Source organism: Trachurus trachurus (genome assembly GCF_905171665.1).
Source record: "Trachurus trachurus genome assembly, chromosome: 16".
NCBI lineage: Eukaryota > Metazoa > Chordata > Actinopteri > Carangiformes > Carangidae > Trachurus > Trachurus trachurus.
The window spans coordinates 23,868,840-23,890,018 of NC_139902.1; the positions used below are offsets into that span (position 1 = coordinate 23,868,840).

Sequence of the window (21,179 nt, forward strand, 5' to 3'; positions counted from 1 at the left end):
ACATGCCTCCGTTCCTGAGAAAACTCAAGCTAAACATGGCTGGGTTTCACCAAAATCCCTGCTTTTTTTCTAGAAAAGGAGATACAGCGTCTTTTATGAAAGGTGCTCTGTTTGTGCCTGTCGCTCTTCTGACACCCGCATTTCTGGATCAAAGGGCACGTGTAAGATAAATATATACAACAATTGTTGTTCTATTCACAAATCCACCATCGGGGGCGGGAGGGGGCGCCACTAAACAACAATAACACAGACGCACTGTGCCGTGGCACAGCCTCTCGCCGCGGAATGTGATGGTCTCTCGGCCAAAAACAGGTCGGGAACACCAGCCCCACCGGTGGTCGCGGCCTGCTTTGGCCCAGAGACCATCACATTTTACCGCGGGAGGACACGGTGTTGCTCCAGATGAAGACCGGCCGGGACTGTCGGCTGAGAGCTTCCTGTTTTGGCTCTGAGCTGCTGGAGCCTCGCGGGTGAGAGCAGAGCAGCTGCGCTGCATCCACATGCAGACCTCCGTTTGCAAAAGCCGAGTTATGATAAAAACTTCCAGATCATGAGCTGTCATGAGTTTTTGATCGTCATCTATTTCAGTTCTGCTCGTCGTAGAGTCCCGAAATTTACACATAAGGTGTGTTAAAGTGTCTAGTTTCATAATAAATAAAAAAAAGCAAAAAACGAGAAATCTCGTTTTTGGCACTCAACGCATGGGAACGAAAAACGAGAAATTACGTGGTTGGCACTCAATGAGTTAACAGTTTTTCAATACATATATTTTTTTATACCGATTTGGTATCCACTATACTGACTGCTGTTTTCCCAATGTTATTTTACTAGCTTTCACTTATTTGCATGTGTTAGTTTCCAGTTCAATTAAGGACATTTATTTGATAATTATTAGATAGTCACTAATGAAAGTGAGTAATTATTTTGCATGTATAATTGCATGTAGTGTAACAGGCACCCCCCCCCCCCCCCCTTTTTTATTTATTTTTTTAAATCTGTGTAAAACGCCATTAAATGCATACTAATGTATTTCATGGTATTGTCAGAAGGTAAGAATGTCTGACTCTAGAGTGAATATTCTAGCATATTTGTATTGATGACAGAATTGGGATTGCCGGAATCAGTATTCATACACTTTGACATATGGATACCTAGTTTTAGGTAGAACAGTCTTTCTCTCAGCCACTGTTTGTGATTTTCTTTTTAACTAAATTGCTAATGGAATTCCATACTTTTAAGAACTTAAAGGAACTTGGGGTAGGATTTGTGAAAAAATGCACATGCATTTTAAGTTTTTTAATGCTAATGGGTGATGAAGCGTTATAAGCCAAAATGAATGAGCCCACCCATGTATCTCTCCATTGCCTTGTGTGCTGCATAAAATACTGCAATTCGTGGTCCGAATTTCCCGCACAGTAATACTAAAGTTACACTAAAATAACATTGTTAGTTTATTTACTTAGTCGCAGTTGTAGGATATTCTGCGGAGATCTTGCAGTAACAGTGAACAGCAAGTAAAAGAAATAACATTAATATTTTTTCATGAGAAAGTCACAGTTTAGATTCCCAGTTTTAGTTTATCCAAATAATGCCTGTTAGGAAGTTTGCTCCGACGTTTTTAGAGTGCAGAGCCACCTGTGGCAGCAGCGACCGAGAGCAGCAGGTTGTCTCAGAGGCAGCAGCCGGTCTCCTGAGGTGATCGGCCGGTCAACCTGCGTCGTCATCCCGGGTGAGAAAACGAGCCGAGTCACTTACCCACAGGTTTTTAGAGGTTTACTGCTGGCTGGTTAAATTCTTTTTAGGAGATAAATGTTGGTCTCATTGATTAAATCTAACAACTGTGGAAGACACATTAGTTTGTTTGAATGAAAAGTGAAACTTCATGTGTGTATCGAAGAGCAGCACTGTCTCTGGGCTCTGTACAGAAATCACCACATTACATCAATAAATGTTTTACAATGAACCAATCAGTCTACATTAAACTTTATTTTATTAATTTATATAACGTGGTTACGGTGTTACGAATCAGTACGACATCCAGGAATTTTTCGCATACTGCAGATTTTGCTTTTGTTTGTATACTGTATACTACATGCTACATTTTGGCCAAATCAGTACGTACAGCTACTCTGCTGTGAAGGGTTCATGCGCGCTCCCACGCCGGCTTGCAGTTACCCTAACGGCCGCAAAAGCCGCTGTGCCACTATTACAGTAAGTCTTATTTATCGATCCTGCCCCAAGTTCCTTTAATCATGTACTATTAATTTATGTTGGTGCTAAGCTGCAACATGGTGTTGAAACTGAAATACAAAGCATGTCTTAAAATGGGAAAGCATTCCAGGATATGAGGAGGCATTCAGGATGTCTGCATGAGCACAGTGCACTGTAAAAAAAAAATTAAAACTAAAATCATATTGAAGGGTATGGATTCATGATTAGTATAGTCAGAAAAAGGGATAGAGGAAATTTCAGAAACAAGTGTGTTAGTTCAGATAGTATTAACAATGACATAAGCTGCTCTGTTATGCCATTTTTGACACAATACCTCTTTTGATTTATTTTGAAGTTCTTCAGCCTCCGTTTTCAGTCTAGACTTCTCCTTCTCTAGGTCTGCGATAGCTTTACGTAAATCCTCAGCCTCTTTGCTGGTATTAAGCCTCTCAACTTCCAGTTTTTCCACCACTGTATTTTTTTCTTTGGTGGATATTTCAGTCTCATGAAGACGAGCAGCAATTTTATCAGCTTGTTTCTTGAATTTTTTAGCCTCCTCTTCAGCTTTGGCCTGGGCTTCACTGAGCTGAGAAACTTGAAGCTTGAGTTTTTCTGCTTCGGCTACGATCTCCAACTGCCTTTTCCTCTCTGCTTCAAGTGATTTTTGGTACTCCTCTGTTTCCTCGTCGAGGCGCTGTTGCATAAGTTGTTTATCCTCCAGCAGCTTCTGTGCTTGCTCCTGAGCCAGGTCCTTCTGCCTTTGGAGCATCTCTGCCTCGGCTTTAAGTCTAGAAGCCTCTTGTATGGCCTGCATTTTCTCTTTGAGCATTTTCTCTGCAAGAGCTCGTTGCTGATTGAGGTCGTCTTCTGCAATCTGTCTCAAGCGTGCAGCCTCTTGGGCTTCAACACTAAGTCTAGCAGCATCCTCTGCAAGCCTTTTCATATTTTCAGCCTCTTCAGCAAGGAATTTCTGTGTGTTATCTTTATCTTTCTTGATGAGGCGCTGATTTTCTTCCTCAATTTTGATTTTCAGTTTGAGCAGTTCCTCCATCTGAACCTTGACTTTGAACAGCTCCTCCTCCACCTGGGACCTTTGTTTGACAGCGTCATCAACCTCATCCTTCAAGCGCTGCAATTCGTCATCCAAGATAGATTTCTGTTTATCAGTTTGATCAAGCTTCAGTTTAACCTTTGTGAGCTCTTGCTCCACTGAGAACTTCTGTTTTAATGTTTGCTCTGCCAGTTTTTTGTGCTTTGCCATTTCAGCATCAGCTTGTTGCTTCTGCTTGAGAGCCGCAGCTTCTGCTTGTGCTCGTTTAGCAGCTTCGAATTCAGCCTCCTTCCTCAGCCTCTCAGCATCTTCCTGAGCTTTGGCTTGGTTCAAAGCTTCTTGCTCGGCTGCAGCTTTTTGTCGCTCTGCGTCCTCTGCTTGTTGACGAAGGAGAGCTGCCTCTCTCTCTGCCTTCTCTCTAGCAGCCTCAGCCTCTTTAGCAAGCTTCTTGGCTTTTTCATACTCTGCCTTAAGCTTCTTTTGCATGAGGCCGTCTTCTTTCTGTTGAGCAAGGACACTTTGGACTTGCTGCTCAGCTGCACTGCATTTCATGGCTGCTTGTTGAGCTGCAGTAATCTGTAGTTCTGCTTCTTTGTCGGCTTCTTCTTTCTGTTTTCTGGCTTCCTCTGCTTTCTTTTTCAGGCGATCAAGCTCGTCTTGGGCTAGCTTGCGTTGTCTGGCTGCCTCTTCTTCTGCGGCTGCGATTTTCTTAACCTTCTCCTCCGCTTCCCTCCTTCTCGTCTCCTCCTCGAGGGCAAGCTTCCTTAGCTTCTCAGCCTCCTCCTCAGCTCTGAGCTTGCTTTGTTGAGTTTCCTCTGCAATGTTCTTCAATTTGTTCAGTTCCAGCTCCAGGTCGAGTTTTCCAGATGAAGCCTTTTCAAAGTTGAGCTTAAGAATTCGGATTTCTTCTTCGACAACGCGCCTCTGTTTGAGTGTGTCATCAACAATTGCCTTTTGTCTTTCCATTTCAGCCTCAGATGATTTCTTGAGTAAGATGATCTTTTCCTCAATATCATGCTTGTGCTGGTTGGCCTGGTCTTCAAGAGCTTTCCTCTGGTAAGCCTCATCCTCTGCTTGTCGCCGGAGTCTCTCGTTTTCTGCCTCCTTCTCTTTCAGGGCAATTTCAGCCTCTGTTTTAAGTCGGGTAGCGTCACCGATTGCAGCCAGCTTCTCTTTGAGTATCCTCTCAGCCTCTGCTCTCTGACGAGCTGCCTCCTCCTCAGCGACTTGTCTCTGATGCTTAGCCTCCTCGGCAATGGCTCTAAGTTTGCCTGCCTCCTCCGCCAGGTCTCTCATCTTGGCAGCTTCTGCCTCAAGGAGTTGTTTGCTCTTCTCTGTGTTGGACATCGTCTCCTTTTCAGCCTTGGACTTGAGCTGAATGAGTACGTCCATTTCGCTCCTCACTTTGGCGAGTTCATCCTCCAGTATTTTTCTTTGTTGTTCTGCTGCGACAACTTCGTTCTTGAGGCGGTAGAGTTCATCTTCAAGGAGGGATCTTTGCTGTTCTGCATTGTCAAAGTCTGCCCTAAGTCGAATCAGTTCCTGCTCCGCAGTGAGTTTCTGCTGGGCTGTGCTCTCAGCCACCTTCCTCTGCCTTTCAAGTTCTTTTTCAGCCATATCTTTCTGCTTCAGGGCAGAGTCTTCAGCTTTGGATCTCTTTTTAGCCTCACGCTCAGCCTCCTCCTTCTGTTTTTCAGCATCTTCTTGAGCGAGACTCTTTTTGTGAGCTTCTTCCTCAGCCTGAAGTCGTAGACGGAGGGCTTCATTAGCTTTCTGCCGCCATTTCTCAAGCTCTTTTTCTGCCTCTTCCCTGGCACGTTCTGCATCCTCTTGTTGTTTCTTGAGATGCGTAGCTTGTTGTTGCAGCTGGAGGACGGCACCATGCTCCTGTTTGAGGGATTCCTCTAACTTTGAGGTCTTTTCCACAAAGGAGATGTGTTTGCTCTGGAGTTCAGCAGCGGCACTCTTCTGGGCTGCCTCGTGAGCAACCTTGATTTGTCTTGATTTTTCAATCTCCGCTTGCTTCACTTGCTTTTCGGCCTCCTCAGCCTGCATTCGGAGGTTTTGAAGGTCATCCAAGGCTTTTTGCTTTTGCCTAGCAGCTTCTTTCTCTGCCTCAGATTTGCGTTTGAGTTCCTCCTCTGCCATGCGCTTTTTCTGGGTTTCTTCATTGACTTGTTTGCGGAGCTTCTCAGCTTCCTCTTGGGCAGCCTTTCTTAGTTTCTCAGCCTCATCTGCTCTATCACGAAGTTGTTGGAGCTCAGATTCAGCTGTCGACTTCTGTGTCACTGTGGTCTCAAGCTGGATCCTAATCAGGCGGATTTCCTCTTCAATCTTGACCCTGCTTTGAAGAGCTTCATCCACCTGTTGACTTTTGTCTTTGATTTGCTGCTCTGAGAGGTTTTTGAGCTCATGAAGTTCCAGCTGGATGTTATGTTTTTGCTTTTCTGCATCTACAGCAGCGATTTCTCGCCTGCTGACTTCTTCCTGCATTCTGAGCTTCAGCTCTTGAGCCTCTTTCTCAGCTTTGGCAATTGCCTTTGCGTGAGCTTCGGCTAACTGCTTCTGTTTGTCTAACTCAGCCTGCATCTTGGCCATTTTTTTCTGCTCTTCCGCTTTGAGTTTCTCTGCAGCTTTCTGCATTAGTGGAAGCAAATGGTAAAGAGAGGATTAAAATCAAGCATGACAGGTTAAAGGTAACACTTTACATTATACAGCTCAAAACAGTGTGGACTAAAATTGTAATTACTTCAGTAATCACATCCTAACCACACTGAAATAAGGGCAATATAATGTACTGTATTACCATGCCAATGTTAATGTTAAAATTAGCTCAGTCTAGATGCAAATTAGATGCACAAACACAATGTTAAAGTAACGTCAAAGTAATGTTAAATTCACGATGCAATTAAAAAAAATCATGACATGGCAATTCAAGAAAAAATGGATGATGTGGATGTATTGATTAATGTATGGAAACAAAATATCACTTCACAACACAGCAAGAAAATCATATGGCATGCAACTGTAGCTGTATAGCTAAACCCTCTAAAAGTATATTATGAAATATACCAGTAGATCATTTTCTACAATTTTACTTTACTGCTAAATATATATATTTTTATATATTTATTTCAATATTAGTAGCAATATTTCCCACACATATTTGATAGTCATTATTATATAAAGCAAAGTTGACACTAATGTGCTCATTAGCCAGTTCTTTATAGAACTGTTACACATAAAAAAAAAAGGTCTGTGGGAAAAGTATAGGTCACTTGATTATTTTACAGACTAAATGCTTCATGTTAGAGAATTATTCACACCATTCACTTTGTTGTTGTTTTTTTCAATTCATCCCATGCACTTGGGGTTCTTTAAATCACTATTTGCCATAAAATGGAATGAAAAGGAAAGGAAAAGCCAAAGATGACAGGTTCAGGTTCAGAAGATCACTGCAAGTTAAGAAACCATCTTGCAACTAAGCTCTGTAAATTAAGCTACAGAGGCTGACTATGCATGGACTGTATGCAAGGACATTAGTGACTAGGGGACAGTGGGGATAGTTGCAGTAATTCTATAAACAGCTGCAGTGGAAGCAAGAGGATAGTATGAGAGGATATATATGAAAAGCCAGAGAGTGACAGAGATGTTAGAGTGACAGAGAGAATGGAGTTTAAACAGTACAGTAGGTACCTGAATAATTTACCTCTTTAATGCTCAAACAAGTTAAGCATTCATCATGGCAAAGCACTGGCAAGCAGTTAAGAGAAGCAAAGAAACAAACAAAACATTAGGGTTAGAATAATAACGTAAAACTGTAGACTTTGTGTTAATTTAAGAGAAAAGGAGAGCTGCAGATCATGATATCCACACTGAACCACAGAGTCCTGACTTTAATTTTAATCTCAGAAAATAGGTGGGAGAAGAAAGAAAAGGGAAATCAAAAGAAGTGAAAGAAAGAACCCCTTTGTTTTAAATCCACTACAGCACAATACACACAAGGAATGGTAATGGAGTAGCTAATGCATGTATGAACATACAATGAGTTGTAATTATTCATTCTCATTTTAGACATTGAGATTAATGATCTCAATAAGGCCTCAACTGAATATTTTGTTTTTCTCTTTTTGCTGTTTTACAAACCTGGAGTCTTCATATGACCACTGAGCTACCTGTTCCTCTAGCTAATACTGTACATCAGCTACAGCATGCCAATGTTTCATGCATAGCCAGTGCAAAGGAACTATTTGCCACCCGTACATTCATTTTCTGCATGTATGTGTGAGAATATGTGTTTGTATTTCTGTGTGTGTGTGTGTGTGTATGTTTGTGTGGGGGTGGGTATGTGAGTGTATGTATGACACACAGAGAAGTGTGTGCGTGCAAGCATGCGTTGTGGAGATCAACAGGTAGAACTAGTTTGTTGGTTGGTTGGTTGGTTGGTTGATTATTTGGTTGGTTGGTTAGGTTAATGTTAGAAATTAGTTTGTTTGGGATCCTCAGCCAGTTGTCACGCACCTCCTCATCCTCCAGACGTCGCTGCGTGTCGGTGATGAACTTGATGTACTGACTCGTCAGAGTCATCAGCTCGCTGTACCGAGTCCTCAGTGTTACATACTGATACAGGGAGAAACAAATAGCACTTAATGCTAATATTAATAATAGTTATCTTGTATTGTGTTTTCAAATATTTCGTATTTTCTAAAAAACTGTAACTGATCTGGTTTGAAGGAACGTACCTCCTGGATAATGTTGTCAGAAGCAGAATCCAGTTTGGTTTTCTTCAAGGGAGAAGCAAGAGGCTCCACCTGAGCTTTGTAGGCAACCAACTGGAGCTCATAGTCCTAAGTGATGAGATGAGATGAACAGAGATGAAAATTTTCCATAGATGTGTTGTGCCACAGTCATTTATTACACATGATAATACTGTATGTTACAATTAATGCAATCATGTGTTACTTGATGCTCACCTTGATAGTATCAATGTATCCTTTGGCATATTTCTGACACTCATCAACTTTGTCTTTGTTCTTCTCAATCTCCTCCAGCAGTTTCTGTATTCACAAATGGTTTAAACAAGTGTTAAGCTCAGTTGTTTCAAATTAAACACAATGATGGTCAAATACGGTCAACATATATAAGTTTACCTTTTCCTTGGCAAGCTGCTCCTTCAGAGTTTTGCTGTCACTGATGGGCACAGCCTGGATCTTCTCCTGCCTCTGCTTGGCATCGGCAATCCAGGAGATCAGCCAATCGTAGCTCTCGCGGTAGTAGCCAAGCTGGCGACCAAGCTGCTCCAACTCCCTCTGGCGAAGGTCGATCTGAGTGAACACGGCCTTCCAGCGGTCCTGGAGACTAGACAGGAGCTGGCGGTAGTGGTCCAGCTCAGCATCACGCTCGCTGTGGACGCGGGACATCTTGTCGCTCACAGCGGTGGCTTTCTTCAGCTCTTCCTCCAGGGAGTCAAACACCGGCTGTTCGCCCTCAGCCTCAGTCCGCATTTTCTGCAAGTTTTCAAGCAAAACGAAAAGCCGACCAATGGTGAGCAGCATAGTCGTTCATTAGGAGAGACTCGGCTGACCTTTTTTTGTTTCATGTAGAATCACTTACAGTAATACATTCTACTCCAACTGAAATTATGTTTCTAAGAACTAAGATTTGGTAAAACCTTCTTTACCTTGAGTTTTGCTCTATAAGCCTCAACTTCCTTGATATCCTTAGGCACAGTGTGGACCTCACGCAGACAGTCCTCATACTGCTTGAGCACTCCCTCAGCACCCTGTGTGTTACGGATGACCATTTCCACAGTCTTCAGCCTGGACAAGACAGAATAAATCAATAAAGGAGTACAACACAAAGAGCATTACAGTAGAAAGCAGATCGTTTTCACTACAAGCGGCCGGGGACTCACTTCTCTAGATAACAGGTGGAGAGCATGTGGGCGTGATCCATCTTCTGCACGGTGATGTCGAGCTCTGACCGCAGCACAGGAGCTGAGGCAGTCTGCTGTGGGGAGGCCAAGACTTCCTTTGTCTTCACAGATACCTTATCAAGGTCCTTCTTGAGACCCTCAAGCTCCACTTGGACTTTCTGTACAACAGAAGAACACAAGTTAACAATGTTAAAAAAAAGAAACAAAACATAAACATTTTACATTTAAGATGAAAAGAAAAACTCTCAACATTTTCAAACAGCCTACTGTATATTATTATGTGCTGGAAGAAAACATTCAATTTTAAATGAAGCGGTGTTCAGGTTTTTCTGTGCTGTCTGGATTGGCCTGAGGCACAGCTCAAATTTTAACAGTCTCAGATCAGCAGGGACACACTGAGCTGCAGAACAAAGGCTCGTAAATCTCTGCAACTCTCACTCAACAGCCTACAAGCATCTGCAATTCTCTATCGTATTTATTTATATTGTACTGTAGCCGACGCTCTTCAACATGAAATTGTTTTTCCCTTTTACTCCTTGCTGCTCCTTACTCTCCACCACACTACATGGATACAATGCTGACTATAAGTGTGTTCAGGCTTTTTCACCTTTTATCAATCGTCCAATTATTCTCTCTTGAATTCACCTTCATTTTTTGTACCCCAGCTTATCATTCCTTCTTTCTTCTTTGTGAAAGGATTTATTTTGCATCTCGGATAAGTGGGCCTCTTAGAATTTTGTTATGGATGTTTTTTTCCTCCAACAATGTGTATTTATTGTTCTGACATTTTAAGTACGATGTTTTTGTTTAATCAGCTAAATGTCACGAGGCTCATTAATTAGAAAAGATCATTCATACATGATTCCAATGTATACATAATAATAACCACATTATTTGAAGGTACTCTTTGGGATATTTTACATCTCTTTTTTGAATTAAGACACATTTCCTTGGCTACACTACTTGTTTCCACCTCATCTTCACAAAGCTCACAGGAATACAAGGATGCGAGTGATCCAGCCCAATATAGTGGTAAACATCATAAAAACCTAGTGTAGAAGCTGGTAGAAGGACTCCTAAGGCAAATATATTAAAAACTGAATATCATAGGGACTTTGATTTTTATGTCATATTGCTATTTCACACATGACAATTTGATTACACTACCTTTTGCTCAGTTGTCTTCTGAACACATTCTTTCAGAGGTTCCTTTTCTATAGGTTTGCGTATGCGAGCAACGGTCCGAGCCTCACAGTCCTCAATGTGCAGACGCAGGTCCTTGATCTCAGAGATGTAGTTCTTACACAGAGTCTCATCCTGCTGACCTGTGGAGTAGCACATTAAATTTGTTTAGAACAACACGTAAAAGCTTTTACCTAAAGGTGAGCTTGAAGAATACACAAAAGGATTTTATTTTCTGAAGGACTGGAAGGCCAACACAGACATCCTGAATAGACTGATACATTTTTGAGTATAACACAGTATGATGTCCTGTTCATGATTTGATATTGATAAATAATTAGGATGAATTCATTTTCTGTAACCAATATCACATAGTAGTCACACTGTAGTGCAGTGCAGTGCATTTAAGCACAATCAGGACATGCAGTTCCGCATGTGTTGTGTCAAACACACTCAGCTGCATATACACTACGTACATTCATAGCAGACAGGATCTAGCGAGTACTTTCTGTCCAAGTAATCACACTACTATGTATTATGTTGTGACAAAAAGCAGAACATACTGTCCCCTAACACACGACCTAAGATTTCTACTTGATGCAGAGCTGCAACAAAGAAAAAAAAAAGCGACATGTGAAGCAAAACAACATGCTGTCACACAGGACTCTTAAACACTAATGGTTAAATTAAAACTCCTCATCCAAGGCTTCAAAGCGAGTGCACACACCAGCTTGGTTTACTGGCTTTGCATCACTCACCTTTGAGCCTAACAACCATTTGTCCTGAAAGGTGAATTGACAGTATAAAGTTGCTATACATACACTTATATTTGGTTGAATATCCATGAATAGTCACAAGCTAATTAGTTATTTAGGGAAAACATTTCTACCTTTCTCCATGGAGCGAAGCAGGCCGTCGAAGTGCTGGGTGGCCGTGGTGTAGTCCCCCTCCACCTGCATGCGGTCATCTGGACCAAAGACCTGTGAGTCCTGGCTGTCACGCATGAAGTCCTGGTAGTGGAGCTCCAGGTTTCTAATCAAGAGCCTATACTCCTCTGGTTTCATGGACTTTAACTGCATGGGGTGGAGAGAAAAAAAAGAGGAGGATGAGGAGACTGAGTGGCTGTCAGGTTTGTCCCAGGGCCTAAAATATACAGAATCATTAAAGCATAAATAAGTAGCTAGTGCCCTCTTCCTGTGCCAACAAATTATTCTCCAGTAATTGAGATTGATTACAAACACTTAATGCAATTAACACTTCTCTGTATAGCCTCCTCCCTGAATAACCCTAAACTTTGATTTGTTCTTGCATAGGACAATTAATTGAATCTCTATTGAACCCCCCCCCCCCCCCCCCAACAGACGGTTGGTTTAATCTTATTTTACAGTTGGCTGGGGTTAACATAGAAACTTGCTGTTGTGCTAAATGCACGGTAACTCTGATTATGCACATACAGTACAGGTCGACTTGCAGAGGGTAAATGCTCACCATTGTTATGTTCCAGGATCGTATCTGTGTGAAGTCTCTCATCAGGTATTGCCATGACAACAGACTCCTCATTTCTATGTGGTACATCTGCCACATGGTCACCATCTGCTGCTGACCTGCATCCAGACTGGAGTGGGAAAGAAACATATAGAGCACATTAGGATTGACATCAAAGGATCTGTTAGGCATAAAGGGTAACATAGTGGAGTAACTGGAAGACATCATGTGTAGCATTTGCTGTTTCTCAGAAGTCTGATCAAAAGATGACTCATGAAATCCTGTGAATCCTTTTACAGAATGCAGAATGTGTTATTCGAAATGTTCTAAATAATATCTGTCTATTATTTGACAGGTCTATTAAACACTGTAAGTATCATAACTTCATTTAAAGCTACTAACAGTCTAAGGTAGTGATATTCTGGTTGTATCTGAAGAGCTGCATGACTTAAAATACAGTGAAGTGTCTGTTCATATACACATCTGTCACACAGACTAGACTAGATTTAGTTTAGCTTAGTTGTGTTCTCACCTGGACACACTGTCCACTGCCTCCTTGTTGACTGGAGGAACCATGAAGCAGACAGAGGGCACCACCGCTTCGTTTCCAGAGCGGTTCAGGACCTTCCACTTGAAGGGCTGGGAGTTGTTGATCAGAGCACATTCATCTCCTTTATGGACAGTGATCTGAAACAGAAGAGAGTCCAAGATTGGAAAAACTTGAAAAAGACATAGCTACTCAGGCTTACAACTATGACCTCTCTGGGCTACGAATGATTATAAATCAATACGGCCACTGTGGAGTGTTCTCACCTCCTGTTGCTTGAAATCACAGACAGCCTGAATGGGGAGTTTGCCTTTGATTGGAGTGGTGGGGTTACGTGGTTTCAGCTGAATGATGGACTTGGCTCTCTTGTTCAGGCTGGTCACCAGGGTCTTGAATTCATTCAACTGCTCCCTCTCCTCCTGTTGAAAAAATGATGTCAAACTAGATTAAATTAAGAGGATTGTAGAACTTTTTTTTAACTTTACATAATCTCACTATTCATCTCAGAAAGTTCAAAAACTCTGGTAGTATACATGATCACATCCATCTCTCTTTTTTAACGTGAGCAATCAACACTGACCACAGCATCCTGCAGCAGATCCTCCAGGCGAGTGGCTGTTGTAGAGCGATCGCAGCTGTATTTCTTTTTCATGTTGTCCTGTATCTTCTTCATCTTGTCCTGAGCCTCTTTCACATCAGCAAAGAACTACAAGAAAAAGGACGTCATGTGAGGGACACTAACGTTTAAATGACTCCTCTGAATGGTGAGGGATGTTTACTGTTGGCCTGTTGAAGTAATGTCACGGTTACATACCTGGTAGTAGGCTGTGTTTTCTTTGAGATGAGCCTCAATACAGCAGCACAGCTGGAGGATCCAGCTCCACTGAGTCTGCAGGGCAGCGGTGAAGGCCTGGTATTGACAAAGAGGATATGATGAGAGTGGATTACTTCAGGACTCATTCAGTTGCTTTAATACTGTCTGTGGATTTTGACTGTTCAGTGGAGTTTACTACAGCAATTACCTCAACTGTCTTCTTGCCAGGATGTCCGTCCTTGACCATCTTGTCTCCCAAGGCCTGGATGTCATTGATCTTCTTCTCCCTCAGCTCCAGCTCACGCATGAGACCCTGAAGAATCCCATTGGAAAAGTTCATTACAAACTTGGGATAAAAATATATGTAGGCAGGGATTAGAGGAGACAGGGGGAAAAAAAGCTTACAGAGTAGTTGTCTTTCTTAGCAGTCATGTTGGTGTTTCTGTCACTCCAGTCAAAGTTGACCTCCTCCTCTTCTTTGTCATTCAACCACATCAGTTCCTTAGTGGCAGCGCTGACGAAGGCGTGGAGCGAATCCAAGTTCCTGAGGCGGGACTTGGAAGAGTTCTGAGAGAAGAAAAGAAAAGAAGCTTATCAGTGCTACATCTATTGTACATCTTCATTATATGCAGAAAAGTTATACAAAAGATTAAAATAACAGCCCCGGAAAAATGTTTAAAATGTAAAAAAAAGAAAAGAAAATTACCAGTAGTTTGCCATACTGAAGGTCCAGTTTACCCAGGTATTCTTTGTATGTACCCTTGCTGATAGGAGACAGCTGGTTCTGGAAACATGAAAGATACAACAAAGATAAATGAACAGAACAATGCCAACAATATCTAATCTGTCTGATCCAATCATAATCAGCAGTTCTGATAGTGACACTACCTCGTCTGCCTTGGCCCGTTCAATCTTGGATCGGAAGTCCTCCACAGTCTGGTGCAGGCCTCTGTGGCTGCCCAGCTGGGACTCCACCGAGGGCAGATCAGATCCCCACTCAGCCTCATTAATGCGATGCTGGTTCTCCTCCACCCAGGCCAGCAGGTCTTGGACGTAGCGCAAGGTCACATCATCCAACTCAGGCCGTACCTTCATGGTGCTCTGCTGGGTACTCTTCAAAAGGTTAACCTGGGTAGTGGTCACGGAAGTCTTCAGACGTAGGTTGTAATCGCTGCGCAGGTTCACCAGGCGCTCGTGGAGGCGGTAAACCCTGTGGACAATAACAAAATAACTTTACTTTGTGGTCTTAAAGTGCTTGATAGGTGTCCCTGGACTACTTTGCAATAAAAAAAACTTCACTTGAGTGCAAAACATGTAGCACCCACTTGCGGTACATCTGTTCAGCCTGAGGGTGGCGCCCATCCTTAAGTAGCTGCACATCATTGAAGAGCAGACGAATCACATTGTCTGCCTTGTCCAGCTCCCTCTCCACCTCGGCCGTGTGCTGAGCTGGTTTCCCTGCATTCAGCAGACGAATGTCCTGAAGGGATGAAAACCAGTGAAAATGTCAAGCCTTATCTTTTCTTTTCTTCTCAAATGTCACCTCAATTAAAGAGCTACTTTTTACTGCCTGAGGCTTAACGACATTTGCCTGGATTTTTTTTCCTTTACTGTCTTAAATGATGATTTAAAATGTCTGATGGGGGGATATTTGCAGTGAGTCTTTACTCTGGACTCTGAATAAAGACCAAAGGACTGGTTTGTATCATGATGCAAAACTTTTTTATATAGTGCTTAAAAAGCTGTGTGAAAACTTCCAGAACCTGTCATTTACTCCTATTGTGATATTTGCTTTAATCACATGGCTTACATTTTTTGTAACATTTTGAAGTACAGTAATAACAAAGTCTAGGATTACTAATGACTGAATAGCACTCACCGTCTGCAGCAGGGTCTCCAGGTGGCTGAGCTGGTCATCACACAACCCAGACTCCATCTGGACTTTACTGACAATCCTCTGAAGCCTCTCAAGTCTGTATTCGATAGAATAAAATTAAATAAAATTATAATAATTTCTGGGAGACAGTAGACCATTTTGTGTTTCTAAAACTAACCCTAACACACCAGGTAACATCTGAATTGCTCACATTAGTCAGCATCAACCCTCTTCTTAACAGGACTAACAACCTGTTGCACAACCACATTACATTACAGTCTAGCAGAAGCTAGAGCTCAAAACATGCTGATCCAAACACTTACGGCCATCTGCATTTCAGCATATATTCCAATTTATGAGGGTCAGTTACAAATGCCATCTCCATACAGATTAAAGTTCCAGTTTTTTGATCGGTCTTTCTCACACTCCCATTGTGTCTGCGGAAAACTCGCTGCCACACAGAGTGGGCTCAGAGTCGGGCAAAAATGTCTTGGTTTCCTGACAAAGATGCCCAGTCTGCTCAATCGGTCATTCCACATCGCAAGACCAAAAACAAGGCTATTAGATGACTGAACAATCTCGTGACATGAACCATCCCATTTACCAGGCATGACGCAATGCTATATTAAGTACATGGAAAACTTACAATGTCCCATCCTGCTTTATCAGGATTTATAAGGAATATTTTACTTACAACTCAAAAGAAGAAGAACAGTCTTTCCTAACGATGTCTGGCTTCTATAACAGCAGGGAAATTATGCACTAATAATAAATAAAGATGTTGCTCACAATATTTTTGTAATGTTTCATGTGAGTAGTTTAGTAGCAGGCTATCGCACAGAATGACCAACTTCAACAAATAACAAAGGCATTACTGTAGCTTAATGCTATTAGCCAAGTTCTAGTCCCTCCATTTTAATTTATGTATTTGATATTTTGTTATCTTGTTGTTGACGGAGGTTTTGTAGCTTCTGCTGGATCAACCTAGCTAACATTAGCTTAGTTTCCTTTACCAAAACTAAAAGTAGAAGAACATCAGTCTGTAATGTTAGGCTAAACCTACATGACAAGTTATTTGAGTTAGACTGTGCTGCTGTCTTTGTAAATACATATGCACTGTATTTAGATCTTTTTCATAACATGGTGTAAATTTGTGTTCTGCAATCATCAGCATTGTTATGTTGGCAAAGTGTTGGGAGCTACATATATCCTGACTTGCTAGTCTAACACGATGGCTGGCTAATTTCATTCTGTATTGTTTCATCTTTTTTACTGCTACACTTCTTGGCTGTGAGGAATTAGTGTACAGTAATTGCAAGTTTTGATCACAATAAACATTCATTATTCATTTTTACAAACAGAATCCACAAATGTGCTGACCTCTCAAACTCTATTCTCAGCAGTCGCTCTCTCTCAAGGATGGCAACATGGAGTCGGCCCCATTCTTTCTCCACATCAATGGGATGGTAGCCTGGAGGGACCTTCACCTGTCCAGCGTGCACAGCACTCTGTGGATAGGTGGACAACGTACAATGAATACGTTTATGAAGTAAACAAAAGTAAACTGTGAAACAAAAAGTAATATGAATTTAAACATTGAGTCAGCTTACCTCGAAGGACTGGTAGATCTGTTTGGAGTGGTTCTTGTCGGACTCTTTCACTGGGAGCTCTGTTTCTTTGAACTTCAAGAACTGACGCCAGAGAATCTAAAAAAAAAAAAAACATGAATCCTTTACATTACTTAAAAACTGGACACATTACTAAGTTGCTATTTTAGGTTTGTATTTCGGTTAACTTCCTAAATAGGAGATTAACTTAGTGATGGACATTCAAATAACACATCTCAATCAAATAGCATGCTGCTGCGGTTTTACAGGGAGGAAATGTGTTCTGAAAGCATTCATTCATTCCCCAGACTGGTGTAAATTAAATTGAACTTCTAATGAATCCAATAAATTCACGGCAGAAAAAAAAAATGTTACTCATGCTCTTGCTGGACTTAGAGTTTTATTGGGTGGTTTAAAGAAGCACACCCAAAACTATTACTTTTGATGATGCTGCGCCACTGATAATTTGACTTCAAAAACAATTAAGAGAAATACTAAAGTCACGCTAACACTTTTGTTCTGCACCACCGACAGGGAGTGGTAATACTCCTAAGGATAAGGTCCAACATTATCTGCCTTTTGGCTGCATTTTTCCAACATCAGCACTGCCCCACCCGCAGAACGACAATGTCTGCGAATTTAGTTTATTCTATCTCCCCACAGCCAGACATTATGTAAGCGTGCGCTTTGATTAAACAATCAAAAAAATCCTCATACTATTAAAATATGCACCATTTTCTAATTGGTCTTCCTTTGGTAACATCAACTTTTTTTATGTAACAACTATAACAACCCTCATACCAAAGACAAATCCGTGACTGTAGGGCTCAATATCCTCAGATAATCAACATATCAGCTTACCTCGATCTCCTCGTAGCTGGCGGGGAACTTCCTCTCCTCAAAGATCACTACATGGTGGCGAATCCACTGGAGCAGAACAGTCACCAGCTCATAATATTCCTGCCAGCGCAGCTCCAGCTGCTGCAGCCAACACAGCAGAAAAAGACAGCCAGAAGGTTAACAACAACATACAGGAAGACTCTTCTTCTCCTGCGTCTCCGTGTTCAATCACTCACACACCACACCTAACTCAATTAGGTAGCAACAATCCAGGTCTTGTGTGAAAGGAGGGAAGTGGGAGAGTGGGGACAATGGTGAGAGACACATATGTCTATTTGTCTCCTCTCCTTTTGCCCACATTTGTAGGGATATCTTACAGCAAATATGTTGTGTAATATGTAAGTTTTCACATTTACATTAATGCAACTGGACATAAAAAACCTAAACATAGCATTCGTGTTGTAAGTGAATTTGTGCAGACAACTGTGTAGTATGTTTTAGGTGAACACATAATGTGTGATTATGACTTTGGCCTCTCCAGTGTAAACACCACAGGTTGCTAATTTGCAGATACTTGGTTTCACAAGACTTCCATTTCTCTTTGAACATTAAGTTGAGTCGGAAGACACAAAGCGTATTTATAAGCAGAGTCACAAGCCATTTCGGTTTTGATTCAGTCTTATAAAGTGCTCAATCAGACTGAACTAGAACAAGCAATTACCTCAATCGCACTTACTGATTGCATTTGGGAATATTTTAGACTGGCGTCTCAACTAAGATGCATGACATTAAACATGTTCTGCTCACATTAGCTCTGAGGCCATCGGTCACATCAACCCGGGGCATGGCATCATACAAGGATGACACGTAAGTGATGATGGACTTCTCATCAGGGTGAGGGACATCGACATCTGAAAGGATAAGGAAGAAATTCGATATTATGATTTCATTATGTTGCAAGTTAATGAGAGTGAGTAACTTAACTTGCTGAATGAAACTATTAGATATTAACAAACATGTCTGGTATGTCAGTTGAAATTCATATTAGGTCAGTCTTACCCTCAGGGTCCAGGAGGCGTGTCACTCCCAGGTCTCTCTCAGCCACACCGAAGGCCTGTTCCAGGTTCTCCACATTGGTCTGTCGATACACTCTACTCATATCGATGAGTCTAGGACTAGAGGAACACAAAAAAAGGACATGCATCACTAACAGTGTGAGGGATATATTATTCTTTACTGAATATAATCCACAGTGTAAGTGCATAACTTTTGAGTGCCCCTCACTTTTGATAGAATAGAATAGATAGAATACTTTATTGTCATTGCATGTTAACACACAGCAAGATTGTTCATCCCTCGTAACACAAGCATTCATACACACATTATAAAAATAAAGAAACAATCTAAATGAGTCATATATATGTATATATATATATATTTATATAAATAAACAGAATAAAGTGCTATTTGTAAAAGATAATACAGTTAAGTGCTTTAAAAATCTGTTAGTATGGTGGCGAGTGGGCGGTGAATGCTGCCGTTGCATGTGTGGGATATGTAATGTTTTTGTAAAAGCTCCATTAGAACTTGAAGTGACTTGAATGGCTGCTCTCTCTGTGTAACATGAGACATCTCACATATCAAAAACTTGGACTGGAACGGGATTAAACAGGATTGAATATCACACATCAACACATATCCAGGAGGAACCCACTCTGTACAGACCTGCCCACTGAAATAGTATGATGTTCAACATATTTGCAAGACATGAGCCCCTTAAGATCTCATGGCAACAGAGCCCACCTGTTTACTTTCTTATAGAACTGTACCAGCACCTGCCTTTTTTCTTTTCTTTTTTTTTCGTCCTGGGGGCGTTTGGCTCTGGCAGATGTCAAAATCAGTCAGTAAGTGGAATGTAATTTAAAGAGCACCTGACATGATAAACGCTGACACATTTTAAGTCTGCAGCCAGCCACAACTTGACTCTCAGAGGATACGACATTTACGGTTAAATAAAGTTCAGACCAAATGCATCACAGAACCTCACCTATCATGCAAAGATACTTGACTAAAACAAGTTTAAATTACAAAGTCAGATACCATAGCAGTTTTAAAATGCAGAAACAAATCCATAAATTCAAATATGCCTGCAGCACTGATTCCAATATTTAGCAAGCAAATATGAGATGTGCACAAAACAACTTAAGGAGCAGATTCATACAGCTCTTGGATGCGTAGAGTGGACTGGCCCGGATCTTGCACATAAATAGACTCCATAGAGGGAACTTCACGGACAGAGTACTGTCTCGTTGGCCTGATGGAGATGTTTGGGGCCTCTCTTCCATGAACGCTTTGAGACCTCCATTCCTGTCCCATCTCCTCACTGTAGGAGCGTGCACCTGAGCTCTGTGAACCCCGCCCTGAGTCCCAGGAGGATTCTGCTGGTGGGATGTCCTCACATTGCATGACCACCTGGTTGTCCACATCACTGATGGATCCTGACACATCAGAAAAGACGCCCCGGCTTTTCTTCCTCTTAAACCTCTTCTTTAGACTGAACATTGTAAAATCTGTAGAACGTCCTTGTCCGGTAAAATGCTGAGTCGTTAGTGGCTGGTGTTCGATATTTTGATGGCTGCGTGTAAATCCATATTGTGCAGTGTCTCAGGTATCCAGCATCATGTAAAGATCCTGTTAATCCTTTTGATGGGCTGCCAAGATGAAAAAGCCTCCTAGTGGTACAACCAAGCTTCTTTAAACGAGAACTAAATGCAACTGTAAACTTCCATGTACCTACAGAAGACCTGGACACTTCTGAATTCTCCAGATGAATGCATATTCTGCACTAGGATACTCTGAATGTCTTGGCACAAAGCAACACCCCAATTTACCTTGAGCAGACTCAGTAACGCCCACGCAACACACCCCTGAGCTTCATGAAAGGCAGCGCTGATAAAGCCTCAGGAGACATTAAAAGAATTCAAAAAGAAAGGTCAGAGCTGAAGAAACTTGCCCCTGCAGGCATCGCTTTCTTCCAATCCGCTGCAGTTCTGCAGCTTGCCTGACAATTAATTTTCTCTCTGCACGAATCACTGTTATAAGGTCTAATAAGAAAAAAAAACAACCAATGCCAAATGGCATTGTCAAATCTTCCTGAGAAATAAATGCACATTCATTTCCCAGGATGCCACCACACAAAGCCATCTTAACCACTAATTCTACTATAAAGGCAAAGTAGCTTTAGGGAATTACTAGATTTGTTTCCAACAGCGGAGACATATGATTTTACTCTTTAATACTATATTTCCAACGATTTGTTAAGCTCCTCACATTTAATAGGACTTATCTTCCCATAACAACAAAAGGTAGAGTATGAGTCATACTCAACAAGTGATATTCTTTGCCCAAAGGCCTGACATGTTTGTGAAAAGGTGAAGGGAAATGAGAGCAGAGGACTAACTTGAAAAGCTTTCAAGATTTCAAAGCTTGAGTGAGTAAATACAACTTTGCAAATACAATGACATACTGTAAAGACGTTGCACTATTGAATCCCATCATGCTGCTGATGGCTGATGGCTTTAAAATAAACCACATGATACCAGGATTACATTACAGCATCATGGGTATCATG

At 41.6% G+C, this 21,179-nt stretch overlaps 1 protein-coding gene across 6 annotated transcripts in view; it reads right to left on the bottom strand.

The window, feature by feature from the left end:
* LOC310999641 (plectin-like) overlaps nt 1–21,179 on the bottom strand; it is a 110,705-nt gene that overhangs the window by 9,082 nt on the left and 80,444 nt on the right. For 3 of the 6 annotated variants that reach the window (XM_083990162.1, XM_083990160.1, XM_083990164.1), the window contains 26 exons: nt 18,608–18,723; nt 18,356–18,459; nt 17,570–17,689; nt 16,712–16,807; nt 16,482–16,609; nt 15,105–15,198; nt 14,551–14,705; nt 14,114–14,435; nt 13,932–14,009; nt 13,631–13,792; nt 13,434–13,538; nt 13,226–13,321; nt 12,992–13,117; nt 12,678–12,830; nt 12,397–12,551; nt 11,868–11,994; nt 11,269–11,452; nt 11,138–11,161; nt 10,365–10,522; nt 9,177–9,355; nt 8,943–9,081; nt 8,413–8,769; nt 8,236–8,319; nt 8,005–8,109; nt 7,784–7,882; nt 2,546–5,899 (listed from right to left, as the gene is read on the bottom strand). In XM_083990162.1, the coding sequence (XP_083846288.1) occupies nt 2,546–5,899; nt 7,784–7,882; nt 8,005–8,109; nt 8,236–8,319; nt 8,413–8,769; nt 8,943–9,081; nt 9,177–9,355; nt 10,365–10,522; nt 11,138–11,161; nt 11,269–11,452; nt 11,868–11,994; nt 12,397–12,551; nt 12,678–12,830; nt 12,992–13,117; nt 13,226–13,321; nt 13,434–13,538; nt 13,631–13,792; nt 13,932–14,009; nt 14,114–14,435; nt 14,551–14,705; nt 15,105–15,198; nt 16,482–16,609; nt 16,712–16,807; nt 17,570–17,689; nt 18,356–18,459; nt 18,608–18,723 (6,820 nt within the window). The remainder of the gene's footprint in view (nt 1–2,545; nt 5,900–7,783; nt 7,883–8,004; nt 8,110–8,235; nt 8,320–8,412; nt 8,770–8,942; nt 9,082–9,176; nt 9,356–10,364; nt 10,523–11,137; nt 11,162–11,268; nt 11,453–11,867; nt 11,995–12,396; nt 12,552–12,677; nt 12,831–12,991; nt 13,118–13,225; nt 13,322–13,433; nt 13,539–13,630; nt 13,793–13,931; nt 14,010–14,113; nt 14,436–14,550; nt 14,706–15,104; nt 15,199–16,481; nt 16,610–16,711; nt 16,808–17,569; nt 17,690–18,355; nt 18,460–18,607; nt 18,724–21,179) is intronic. The other 3 variants (XM_083990163.1, XM_083990161.1, XM_083990159.1) reach the window with 1 other exon arrangement.